General features: G+C 41.4%; 1 protein-coding gene across 1 annotated transcript in view; it reads right to left on the bottom strand.

Annotated features, from left to right (window-relative positions):
• LOC112072957 (zinc transporter ZIP4-like) overlaps positions 1–13281 on the bottom strand; it is a 21443-nt gene extending 8162 nt beyond the window's left edge. The window contains exons 1-8 of the mRNA XM_024140330.2: positions 12930–13281; positions 11079–11396; positions 10450–10654; positions 9426–9682; positions 3664–3835; positions 2362–2534; positions 603–770; positions 128–223 (exon numbers count right to left, since the gene is read on the bottom strand). Of these exons, the coding sequence (XP_023996098.1) occupies positions 128–223; positions 603–770; positions 2362–2534; positions 3664–3835; positions 9426–9682; positions 10450–10654; positions 11079–11396; positions 12930–13139 (1599 nt within the window). The 5' untranslated portion in view covers positions 13140–13281. The remainder of the gene's footprint in view (positions 1–127; positions 224–602; positions 771–2361; positions 2535–3663; positions 3836–9425; positions 9683–10449; positions 10655–11078; positions 11397–12929) is intronic.
• Between the last annotated feature and the right edge of the window lie 939 nt (positions 13282–14220).

The raw sequence follows: 14220 nt of genomic DNA, 5'->3' as shown, positions 1-14220 counted from the left end.
GAATAACTGGTACAGAACCTACCAGGTCTGTCTGTGAATAACTGGTACAGAACCTACCAGGTCTGTCTGTGAATAACTGGTACAGAACCTACCAGATCTGTCTGTGAATAACTGGTACAGAACCTACCAGATCTGTCTGCGATACAGACTGCTTGTTCTTTTTGTCCTGCAGGTACATCTCCAGGACTTTACCATGGTCACAGTGATGGGGCTCAGACTCCACCTGGAAACACAATGAGACAATGTGCTCATAATATCAATATCTTTTGATTGCAGACAACATAGAACATGTATCTACTGTTATTACCTAACAATTATCACATTTTGGAACCAGTAAAACCTGACGAATTTCTGTGACCGAAGCGTTGCACTTTATTAAAAGTTTATTGCAAATATACGTGTGGGAGTTTTTTTCACCATGGATCCACCGAAGCAGTAAGCGGACAGGACAGTGGGGTTCAGTAAGAAGATAACATTTCGAAACAGAGTGAAATTGGGAGGTACTACCTGAAATTGTCAAATAAGGTCACACATTTTTGATGCAAAACATTTTGCTATGTTGGGCCCTACTGAACACAGCCCAGGGGATAGACACTACTTACCCCATGGTGATGCGGGGCATGGTGCATGGTGACGATGGAGAAGATAGTCTCCATGAGATAGAAGCAGTAGATGCCAGCCATCAGCACCAGTATCTTATAGATGTAGTCTGGAACCTCCTCTGAGTGGCTGTGGTCTGTTCCTTCACTGTGAACATGGAGGCCTAGGAACTGAATCAAAAGAGGAAACACGGTCAGACACAGTCAGACACAGTCAGCCCAATGTCATTATAATGACAGTGTTATAACAGTGTTATGTAACCTTTATGACGGCAATACACAGGGAAGGATAAAACCAAATACTGGTGATGCAATCAACCTGTGGGTTCATTACTCTGAAATGGCCTCCTTCACATGCCACTGTTCTGACAGATGAATGTTTAGAGTGGAGACTGGTACCTATCCACCATATTGCTTTCACCAATCATGTCCTCTCAATAGGTAGTTGTTAAGGAGAGGAGAGGGGGATAAGAAACAATTTCGGCACCATTGGGACACAGTGTTATGTTACTCTCATCATTGGCTTTGTAATGACCGTAGATTCCCTGAAGCAACATCGGCCCATTTCTCTGTTTGTCCAATGAGAGGGTGTCGTTTCAGTTCCTTAATCACATTATTTTACACTGTAGCTGAGGATAGGGTGTGACAGCCTGCTAATACGTCGTCCTGTGATGTTGGCATGGATCTAAAAGGATTGAGCTACAGGAACAGGAAGTTCTGTATTTCCTTTAGAAGAGTCTGTCTGCCCTGGGGGAAATTAGCCAACTCAACTCAACTCCACGATTTACGATGCAGTTCAGTGGCGACAATGTCATGTGTAAATGCAAGCTATTCTTTGTGTGCTGAAATCAGTATTTTTTTATAAAAACATTTTATGTGACGTCGTAGCTCCAGTCCGCCCACACTAGTTGCAGCACAACTCCATTGTAAATTGTGGAGTTAAGTTTAATCAAAGGCCCTCAGACATCTAGATGATCATTGGGTCGCACAGGCATTAAAGGTCCAGTGCAGTCAAAAACTGGATTTCCTGTGTTTTATATTTATTTCCCACAATATGTGGTTGGAATAATACTGTGAAATTGTGAAATTTATGACAACGGCTATTTGGTGTAAGAGCTGTTTGAAAAGACCGCCTGAAATTTCAGCCTGTTTTGGTGGGATAGAGTTTTGGCCTTCCATGGTGACATCACCATGCAGTAAATTAGTTAACAGACCAATAAGAAAGAGAGTTTCAAACCTCTGGCAATAACAGCTAGTTTTCAGTTTTCACCCTCCCAACTCAGACCACTCGCAGACAGTCCTAGCAAAATTCTTGCTTGAGAAATTGCTTTGTTTAGAATCTATTTCTTTATATTTGTTGTACCATTTTAATTTAAAACAATCACAGTAAGGTACTTAATTGTTACCTAGAAATTAGTTGYTGTTGAGATAAAAAACAGCTGCTTTGGACCTTTAATCATAACACTTCAAGGAAGTATTGAGGAGAAAGAGGCCTAGCTGGCTAGATTGTGATGTTGCGTGTGATGCGCTGCTGGTACAATCTAAAAGGTAATGCTGCTGAACAATAACCAAATGATACCTGACAATATATCTGTTATGCTATAAAGTGAGTATAAAGTCTAAATCAGTGGTTTTCTTTTCACATTGTCTATTCCAGGCACAGTTCCAGTAACTATGATGGGTGTGTAACCAGGCCCGCACAGTACAGCTCAGCTTGAATCAGCTGGGCTCGGTAATGTGAATATGGTACTGTGGTGCTCACCATGGGCAGGAGGTGCAACAGGGCGTCCCCAGTGAGGGAGCCCACGGCCAGGCTGACACAGAACTGGATGATGAGCTGGAAGACACTACTACAGGAAGTACACAGCAGCACCACAACGCCAACCACAGCGGCCAGACAGATCAGAAGATTGGCGATGGTGGCATACACATACTCTGTGGAGAGAGAGAATTAACATTACCGGGATCAATGTATACAGTAATAACAGGACTAAAGCAAATCAGTCAGTCAAGCCATGAAAGGTCTGTTAGATTATAATATATTCCACATACTGTGATCATGCTTGAAATAGGCCCGTTACCTAATGATAACATCCATCTATACTGAACAAAAATATGAATGCAACATGCAACAATTTCAAGTTAAAGTTCATATAAGGAAATCAGTCAATTTAAATAAATTCATGAGGCACTAATCTATGGATGTCACATGACTGGGCAGAGGTGCAGCCATGGGTGGGTCACTAACCCAATGGGGAGCCAGGCCCAGCCAATCAGAATGAGTTTTTCCCCACAAAAGGGGTTTATTACAGACAGAAATACTCCTCAGTTTCATCAGCTGTCTGGGTGGCTCAGACGATCCCACAGGTGAAGAACGCAGATGTGGAGGTCCTGGGCTTGGCGGGGTTACACATGGTCTGCGGTTGTGAGGCCGGTTGGACGTACTGCCAAATTCTCTAAAACAACGAATGGGCCTTTCTGTCCATGTATGCTTAAGGTAGAGAAATTAAAATGTAATTCTCTGGCAACAGCTCAGGTGGACATTCCTGCAGTCATGCTGTTTTATCAGCTTCTTAATATGCCATACTTGTCAGGTGGATGGATTATCTTGGCAAAAGAGAAATGCTCACTAACAGGGATGTAAACAAGCATGTGCACAGAATTGGAGAGAAATAAGCTTTTTGTGTATATGGAACATTTCTGGGATCTTTTATTTCAGCTCATGGAATATGGGACCAACACTTTACATGTTGATTTTATATTTTTGTTCAGTATAGTTTACATTTTGGAGCGTTTATATTTATGAACATAGTAAATGTATCGGTGCAGAGTCTCACTATCATTCCCTTTTCATTAAAAAGTAAATAGTGACGAATGGGCCTTTCTGTATCAAAAGGAGAGGAGTGAGTGTTGAATAAAGTGTGTACTGTAGTAGTCAATCAATCACATATATTTTATAAATCCCTTTTAACATCAGAAGTTTACATATACCCATCCTAAAATCCCAAAGAGCAAGTAATGCAGAGGCAGAAGCATGGAGCTAGGACTGTAGCAGTCCACTCACTCTCTATGGTGCTGAGCTGGTCTGATGGTCCAGTGGGGGGAGAGGTGCTGTTGCAGGCCCCACTGAGGATCTGCTGGACCAGGGCTGGGCTAAGCCAGGCCACGTCATACCTGGACAGGCTAGATCCATTCAGCCCATGGATCTTTACCAGTTCCTCTGGGCTGAAACATGTCTACATGGAGAAAACAGGGCTGAAACACATCTACATAGGCAGGAAATGCCAACAACGAACAGTCTAACTCATATTTATGCATTAAAAAACAAATAATAAAAGAAAAGCATTGTAGGCCTGCTATTCTTTTCTATTTTACCAATGACCTGCCACTGGCATTAAACCAAGCCTGTGTGTCCATGTATGCTGATTATTCAACCATATACGTGTCAGCAACCACCACTAATGAAGTCACTGAAACTCTTAACAAGGAGTTGCAGTCAGTTTTGGAGTGGGTGGCCAGTATTAAACTGGTCCTGAACATCTCGTAAACTAAGAGCATTGTATTTGGTACAAATCAGTCCCTAAGCTCTAGACCTCTAGCTGAATCTGGTAATGAATGGTGTGGCTGTTGAACAGGTTGAGGAGACTAAATTACTTGGTGATACCTTAGATTGTAAACTGTCATGGTCAAAACATATAGATTCAATGGTTGTAAAGATGGGGAGAGGTCTGTCCATAATAAAGAGATGCTCTGCTTTTTTGACACCACACGCCAAAAATCAAGTCCTGCAGGCTCTAGTTTAGTCTCATCTTGATTATTGTCCAGTCATGTGGTCAAGTGTCGCAACGAAAGGTCTAGTTAAGCTGCAGCTGGCCCAGAACAGAGCGGCACATGTTGCTCTTCACTGTAATCAGAGGGCTAATATAAATACTATGCATGCCAGTCTCTCTTGGCTAAAAGTAGAGGTGAGACTGACTGCATCACTTCTTCTTATTATAAGAAACATCAATGTGTTGAAAATTCTAAATTGTTTGCATAGTCAACTTACAGCTCTGACACACACACTTACACACTGGACATGCCACCAGGGGTCTTTTCACAGTCCCCAAATTCAGAACAAAATCAAGAAAGCTTACAGTATTATATAGAGACATTATTGCATGGAACTCCGTTCCATCTCTTTGCTCAAGTGATCAGCAAACCTGATTTCAAAAAACAGATGAAGCAATACTTCACGGCACAACGCCTCTCCCCTATTTGACCTAGATATTTTGTGTGCATGTATTGATATGTAGGCTGTCTGCCGTTAAAAAAGTATGTAGTTCTGTCCTTGAACTGTTCTTGTCTATTATTGTTCTGTATTATGTCATGTTTCATGTTTTGTGTGGACCCCAGGAAGAGTTGCTGCTGCTTTCACAACAGCTAATGGAGATCCTAATAAAATAACAAATACATGGAGGAAACAGCGCTGAAACATGTCTACATTGAGGAAACAACAATGAAATAAGTATACATGGAGGAAACAGGGCTGAAACACATCTATATGGAGGAAACAGGGTTGAAACACATCTATATAGAGGAAACAGGGATGAAACACATCTATATAGAGGAAACAGATCTACATGGAGGAAACAGGGATGAAACCACATTACATGGAGGAAACAGCGATGGAAACACATCCTACATGGAGGAAACAGGGATGAAACACATCTACATGGAGGAAACAGGGATGAAACACATCTACATGGAGGAAACAGGGATGAAACACATCTATATGGAGGAAACAGGGTGTCACGCCCTGGCCATAGAAAGGCTTTTATTCTCTATTTTGGTTAGGCCAGGGTGTGACTAGGGTGGGCATTCTAGTTTCTTTATTTCTATGTTTTCTGTTTCTATGTTTTGGCCGGGTATGGTTCTCAATCAGGGACAGCTGTCATTCGTTGTCTCTGATTGGGAATCATACTTAGGCAGCCTGTTTTGCCACTTTAGTTGTGGATAGTTGTCTGTGTTAGTGGCCTGTATAGCCCTAGTCAGCTTCACGGTCGTTTTTGTTGTTTCTTGTTTTGTTGGCGACATTTATAACATTAAAAGAAATGTACGCTCACCACGCTGCACCTTGGACCTGTCATTTCCACCCTGACGACGATCGTGACACAGGGATGAAACACAGCTACAGTGGCTTGTGAAAGTATTCACCCCCTTGGCATTTTTCCAATTTTGCTGCCTTACAACCTGGAATTAAAATCGTTTTTTGGGGGGGGTTGTATCAATTGATTTACACAACATGCCTACCACTTTGAAGATGCAAAATATGTTTTATTGTGAAACAAACAAGAAATAAGACAAAAAACAGAAAACTTGAGCGTGCAAAACTATTCACCCCCTCAAAGTCAATACTTTGTAGATCCACCTTTTGCAGTAATTACAGTTGCAAGTCTTTTGGGGTATGTCTATATAAGCTTGGCACATCTAGCCACTGGGATTTTTGCCCATTCTTCAAGGAAAAACTGCTCCAGCTCCTTCAAGTTGGATGGGTTCCTCTGGTGTACAGCAATCTTTAAGTCATACCACAGATTCTCAATTGGATTGAGGTCTGGGCTTTGACTAGGCAATTCCAAGACATTTAAATGTTTCCCCTTAAACCACTCGAGTGTTGCTTTATCAGTATGCTTAGGGTCATTGTCCTGCTGGAACGTGAACCTCCATCCCAGTCTCAAATCTCTGGAAGACTGAAACAAGAATTTCCCTGTATTCCCTGTACTTTCCCTCAAGAATTTCCCTGTATTTAGCACCATCCATCATTCCTTCAATTCTGACCAGTTTCCCAGTCCCTGCCGATGAAAAACATCCCCACAGCATGATGCTGCCACCACCATGCTTCACTGTGGGGATGGTGTTCTCYGGGTGATGAAAGGTGTTGGGTTTGCGCCAGACATAGCGTGGCCAAAATGCAACATTTTTGTCTCATCTGACCAGAGTACCTTCTTCCATATGTTTGGGGAGTCTCCCACATTCCTTTTGGCGAACACCAAACATGTTTGCTTATTTTCTTCTTTAAGTAATTGCTTTTTTTCTGGCCACTCTTCCGTAAAGCCCAGCTCTGTGGAGTGTACGGCTTAAAGTGGTCCTATGGACAGATACTCCAATCTCCGCTGCAGAGCTTTGCAGCTCCTTTAGGGTTATCTTTGGTCTCTTTGTTTCCTCTCTGATTAATGCCCTCCTTGCCTGGTCTGTGAGTTTAGGTGGGGGGGCCCTCTCTTGGGAGGTTTGTTGTGATGCCATATTCTTTCAATTTTTTAAATAATGGATTTAATGGTGCTCCATGGGATGTTCAAAGTTTCAGATATTTTTTTATAACCCAACCCTGATCTGTACTTCTCCACAACCTTGTCCCTGACCTGTTTGGAGAGCTGCTTGGTTTTCATGGTTCCCCTTGCTTAGTGGTGCTGCAGACTCTGGGGCCTTTCAGAACAGCTGTATATATACTGAGATCATGTGACACTTAGATTGCACAAAAGTGGACTTTATTTAACTAATTATGGGACTTCTGAAGGTAATTGGTTGCACCAGATCTTATTTAGGGGCTTCATAGCAAAGTGGGTGAATACATATGCCCACACCACTTTTCTTTTCTTTTCTTTTTTCTTCTTCTTTTAAACAGTGATTTTTTTAAATTTCACTTCACCAATTTGGACTATTTTGTGTATGTCTGTTACCTGAWATCCAAATAAAAATACATTTTCATTATAGGTTGTACTGCAACAGCATAGGAAAAATATCATGGGGGATGAAAACTTTTGCAAGGCACTGTATATGGAGGAAACAGGGCTGTAACACCCTATAGTGCACTGCTTTGGGCACTATGAAGGGAATAGTGTGCCATTTGGGACATAGTCAGATATAGTATTTGGATGAGTAGACAAGTATATTAATTGAATAATGAATTTGCATTTCCATTTTACATTGATGCACTGCACAGCATTTTCAGCTATTCTTTCAGCTATTCACAGCTATTCAGCTGTTTCCCCTTTATTTAACCAGGTAGGCCAGTTGAGAACAAGTTCTCATTTATAACTGTGACCTGGCCAAGATAAAGCCAAGCAGTGTGACAAAAACAACACAGAGTTACACATAAACAAACGTACGGTTAATTAACACAATAGAAAAATCTATGTACAGTGTGTGCAAATGTAGAAGAGTAGGGAGGTAGGTAATAAATGGGCCACAGAGGCGAAATAATTACAATTTAGCATTAACACTGGAGTGATAGATGTGCAGAAGATGATGTGAAAGTAGAGATACTGGGGTGCAAAAGAGCAAGAGGGTAAGTAATAATATGGGGATGAGATAGTTGGGTGGGCTATTTACAGATTGGCTGTGTACAGGTACAGTGATCGGTAAGCTGCTCTGACAGCTGATGCTTAAAGTTACAGAGGGAGATATAAGACCCCAGCTTCAGTGATTTTTGCAATTCGTTCTAGTCAATACCTTAAATGAACACTCCTTAATGACTAAAAGAAAGATGTCATTGGGCATCCATTCATCTCTTGTGGAAAGACTATGTAAACATAAATGGTACATCTGACCAAATTACACAAGATTTTAGTTCTGGGTTTAGTTCGAGATTAGGCATTTATAAAGTGGGAACCAATATTACAAGTGACATGTCATTATGCCTCAGCTGTGCTCCTTTTCATTCAGATTTCTTCAATAGAGATGTTACCATGGAGGGAATCCTATAGCTCCCAATAGCTCAGGCAATCTAAAGCACATCTAAGGCTCATTACAACACACTGGAGGAGCAGCAGACACCAGGGGTTTAGCAGTTTGATAATGAATCAGAGTGATGGAGAGTGTGTGTGTGTGTGTGTGTGTGTGTGTGTGTGTGTGTGTGTGTGTGTGTGTGTGTGTGTGTGTGTGTGTTGTGTGTGTGTGTGTGTGTGTGTGTGTGTGTGTGTGTGTGTGTGTGTGTGTGTGTGTGTGTGTGTGCCCTTTAAGCCCCCAAAGAGAGAGTGAAGCTAAGGCCTTGACCTAATTACCCACCAAGCACTGAGGTGGTTCAGTATAATAATGACACACCAAGCACTGAGGTGGTTCAGTATAATAATGACCCACCAAGCACTGAGGTGGTTCAGTATAATAATTACCCACCAAGCACCGAGGTGGTTCAGTATAATAATTACCCACCAAGCACCGAGGTGGTTCAGTATAATAATTACCCACCAAGCACTAGGTGGTTCAGTATAATAATTACCCACAGCACTGAGGTGGTTCAGTATAATAATGACACACCAAGCACTGAGGTGGTTCAGTATAATAATTACCCACCAAGCACTGAGGTGGTTCAGTATAATAATGACACACCAAGCACTGAGGTGGTTCAGTATATAATGACCCACAAAGCACCGGGTGGTCAGTATAATAATTACCCCACAAGCACTGAGGTGGTTCAGTATAATAATGACACACCAAGCACTGAGGTGGTTCAGTATAATAATGACCCACCAAGCACTGAGGTGGTTCAGTATAATAATTACCCACCAAGCACTGAGGTGGTTCAGTAAAATAATGACCCACCAAGCACTGAGGTGGTTCAGTATAATAATTACCCACCAAGCACTGAGGTGGTTCACTATAATAATGACCCACCAAGCACTGAGGTGGTTCAGTAATAATAATTACCCACCAAGCACTGAGGTGGTTCAGTATAATAATGACCCACCAAGCACTGGGGTGGTTCAGTATAATAATTACCCACCACGCACTGGGGTGGTTCAGTATAATAATTACCCACCACGCACTGGGGTGGTTCAGTATAATAATTACCAGGTCCCAGCTGCTGATGTTCCTCTGGTGGTACCCCTCCTCGTGACTCTGCCTGAAGGCTGCACTTCCACCTCGACCCCCCCAACCACTCTGAGCACCTCGACCCCCGCCAGCGGTACTGTGGTCACTATGGTCATGGTCAACGTGGTCATCGTGACCATGATCATTGTCGTGTCCATCTTGATCTCCATGTTGATGATCGTGGTCCTCTTCGTGGATTCCACCCAGTTGCAGGCTCTTCATAATACCTTCCAGCTCTACAGAGATTAATCAGAATGATATGATTGGTGGTAATGTACATAGCAGGCCATTGGGGAACAGCAGGGGCGAAACTTTGGCTTTAGAAGTGGGGGGGAACATGTCCCCCCCGTCCCCAGGGAAAGTTGCGCCCCTGGGGAAAAGTAATATACACTCTCATTACCAGTGGTTTTCATGGGGTAATGTTAATAACATAGCCCTTCAAGGGCAACTGTCACGCCCTGACCATAGAGAGCCTGTTATTCTCTATGTCGGTTAGGTCGAGGTGTGACTAGGGTGGGTCATCTAGGTAATTATATATCTATGTTGGCCTGGTATGATTCCCAATCAGAGGCAGCTGTTAATCGTTGTCTCTGATTGGGGATCATATTTAGGCAGCCATTTCCCCTTTGTGCTTTGTGGGATCTTGTCTAGGTATAGTTGCTTGTGAGCACTACTCTGAGCTTCACGTTTAATTTGTTCGCTTTATTGTTTTGTTCTTTAAGTTTCTCTTCCATATAAAAGGATGGAAACATGCCACGCTGCATCTTGGTCCACTCCTTATAACGATCGTGACAGCAACATGTTAAATAAATTATGAATTATGTATGACACAACATGGATGAATGAGTAGGTTGAAGTACAGGCAGGAGGATGACATTACATGGCAGTGTAATAAATCTAAAACTAAAGAATAAGATCAAAATGATTCATAATAATAGGAATAGCCACTTGTTATGAGGTAATATGACAGTAATAACAACCTTAAAGGGTTATCTTACGGTACCGTGAATAGTGATGTTGTCAGAGCCGAAGCGGTTGAATATGAAATCCAGAAAATAGTCCTCTTCAGGTAGTGCTCTGGCCGTCATGCAGTCACCTCGTAAAGCATGATAAACTATGTATCCAAACACCACATCCGTGTTGTGAGGGTCACCATCACTAGTTGACGCGCTGCTCTCCTCTAAGATGTCTTGACCAGTGAGACAGTGCTAAATGACCATGATAACAAGACAGGACAGACTTACACTGTTGAATAGAATAGAAATACTTTGTTGAGACAAATTAACTATTTAGAAAACAGGTCAGTATATACAGTATTTTGCTATACTTCATTATAAACCGGGTAGTTCCAGCCCTGGATTCCGATTGGCTAAAATGCATGGCATATGAGACAATATACCACAGGTATGACGCAATCTCCTGGTTTACTGTTCTAATTACGTTGGTAACCTGTTTATAACAGCAAATAGGCACTTCTGGGGGTTTGCAGTATACGGCCAATATAACACGGCTAAGGGCTGTAGCCAGGCACTCTGCATTGTTAAAATTTTACCAGCCCTTAGCCGTGGTATATTGGCAATATACCACACCCCCTCGGGCCMTATTGCTTAATTATTACACATCAGCTCCAACCTGGTCGTACTGCTGATCAGGCTTGTAGTGCTTCTCCATGTTTCGGAGTAGAGTCTCTATCCCACTGCTCTCCATGTCTCCGTGTCCATGCCCATCCCTGTGCCTGTGTCCGTGGTGGTCATGGCCTGTGATTTCCTGGATGAGGTGGTCCGTCTCATCCCCCCACCTCCCTGCCCTCACGGCAGAGCAGGCCTCGGTGGGAGAGCTGAGGTAGAGGTGGCATCCTGCCGCTACTCTGAAGAAGCCTTCGTTGTGAAGGAGACCACCAGTGCTGGTAAAGTTACCCACCAGCTGGTCTACTGACTGCACAGAGAGGCACTAGAAACAAGAAAGCTTGCTTCAGTGTTACATGTAGATTATTTATGTACTAAGGACAAATATAGGTCTAATTTATAAGAGAATACAAACGTACGGTCTTATTGTTTTGTCATTATGACCACAAGCTAAAGGAAAGGAGTTTGGGTTGGTTTGACTTGGGTGACATTTTCTGATCTTTAAGAGCAGACTATACTCTGGGTTTTTGAGTCAGGACATACAGTGACTTTGTACAGTATCATAATGTAGATAATAGTCCGAATCTACCGCACATCCAAAACCGACTAGTGAATGTGCTGGAGGCAAAATGCAAAACTGGAGGAACAGGAAAAAATCTCCACACATTTCCAGTCAGATGTAAATGTATTTTAGAAGAGGCTGAGCTTGATGCAGGTCGGACTGACTGAAAGTTCAGGCTCTATTAAAATCCATTTGCATCTGACTGGAAGTGTGCAGAGACTTTTTTCTGTTTCAACAGTATCATCTTACACACATATACTTCAATTAAGATCTCAAGCCACTGTTGCATTAGCAGCACACGCTGTCTAAATACTGATAATTAGTGTAAGTCTCAAACATGTCTGGCCAATCAAAAACATTTCTCACATAACATGTAACGGAAAACTGCCTCTAGATGGTCATAAGTACAGATTACACCTGCCAAGGTAAAGTCCTTCCATACCTTCCATATCTGAACAACAGGACATGGATTCAAAATGGAGAATAGAGCAATGCATACATTTTCTCTACAGTAAATCAAAGGAAACCAACATTTAAATGTATTGGTGCATTGGCATGATGGACAGAATGAAAGAAATATGAAATAGAATTTCAGAAATGTAAGGAAAACAGAATGCCTGATCATTAAGATGCAATTTAAACAACCTGCACAGTGAAGGTTGATACAACCAAGACATTCAAATMAATTGGTGATGTAAAAGAAAAGCATTAAATATAAAATATAATATTTGGGTTATGATCATTGTAATAGTCATATAGAAGGCTATGCTAATACTTGTAACCCAGCCATACGCCATTTAAGCCTAAGACATTGTTCTATAATATCTACTACCCTGTTTTAATGTTGATCAGTTGGTTTTATGTCATTGCAATAGTTAGAACATAAAGGTCGGGATAAATGTAGTTACAAAAATCTGGTACAAAACAATCTGCAATGCTGACGTCGTGTAATATCTCTCTGTGTAATAATAACACGAATCATTACTGTTTTTAGTCTATAATACAGTGATAATAACAATCTTTTTAAATATTATGGAGAAAACTTWAAAATTGCTCAGTGCTCAAGATATATGATCAATAAAAATAAAAATAGACTCGGTCAGAGACTGATAAATAAAAAAAATACGGATATATTTTAGCTATTGGTCTAACAAAGAACTGTGACATACTGTACTGTGCTGTACGTACAGCGTAGTCTCCAGTAGTTTAGCGCACGGCACAGCACAGTAACAGGTGCAGAATGGACCTCGACCTTTCTTAAAGCGCAAGCTGTAGCGAGTGTAAGAAAAAAGTTACCTTTTCACACGACACACCAGGGCACTGCACACGCTTCTCTAACAGTTTGAAAAAGGAGCGAACTGACATTTCATCCAGGTATTCCTCTCCTGGCGACACTAGCTCGACCACTTTGTCATATACATCCACAGGTGAATACCACGCATAGGTGAATAGGTTAATACTCAGACATAGGAGAATAACGTGGAAATACTTATATGTAGTTTCCATTGTTCTATCTATAAAGATAAAATCCTCTATAAAAAATAATAKAAAATAAAGTGCAAAAACAGTGAGTTTAGTCAAGGAGTTGATTCCCGAGTGGCGCAGATCATTCCACACGCGGTTTTAAGTTCATCATACAGGTCTCTATAATTACTAAGTTAGAGATTTCATCGACCTATAAGCTTGCCTTTGATTGGTCCAGAGGCGATGTGTGCTTCTCTACCAGTCCATAAATAAGTGACCATTGCGGTTCACCTGAATGAGGGGTACATGTCCAAATCACCTGTCTTCATTGTAGACTCAGCATAAACTGACCTAAACTGAAATAATGGCAAGTTAGTTMTTTTTATGTCAGTACAATATGTTGCTAAGAATACAGGCAAATGTGTGCCAAGTGACACACTTACACCCTCAATGGCCACAACTGTCTTGATGAAGACCATCACTAGCTGTTGTTATCTAAATATCAAATAATTGTACAATGAAGTAACTTACTGTGATTGTTTTAATTTAAAATGGTCAAAAATAAACCAAAATAGCTTCATAGCAAAGGGCAATTTCTCAAGGAAGAATTTTGCTTGAACTGTCTGAATGGTCTAAGTGGGGAGGGTAAAACGTTGCTGTTATTTGCAGAGAGGTTACCGCCTGGTGATGTCACCAGGAAGGCCAAAACATCCCACCAAAACAGGCTGAAACTTCAGGTGGTCTTTTCAAACAGCTTAAACTAAAAGGGCATTATCATCATTTTCACAATTTCACAGTATTATTCCAACCCCATAGTGTGGAAATATATATAAAACACAGGGAAATCTCATGTTTTACTGCCCTGGGCCTTTAACACTTTCCTTTACTGACAACAGGTTGTGTATTAGGAAAATTGACAACATGATGTAACGAGACAACGTATTACTGACAGCGTGGAAGGTGGCTGGTGGAACTTTTGTCAAAACAAATAATGCACATACTATAATTTCTACAGAACTTTTTCTGTMAAAAAAAATAAAGAGCCAACACATAGTTGAGGAAATGTATTGCTGAGTAAATTCAGAGGCCCCATTCTTCACGTATACCCATTTTGTGGAGTAAA

The sequence above is a fragment of the Salvelinus sp. IW2-2015 genome, unplaced genomic scaffold (assembly GCF_002910315.2).
Source record: "Salvelinus sp. IW2-2015 unplaced genomic scaffold, ASM291031v2 Un_scaffold2106, whole genome shotgun sequence".
Lineage (NCBI taxonomy): Eukaryota > Metazoa > Chordata > Actinopteri > Salmoniformes > Salmonidae > Salvelinus > Salvelinus sp. IW2-2015.
Note: the sequence above shows the minus strand (reverse complement) of the source record. Positions and strands in the feature narration are given on the sequence as shown.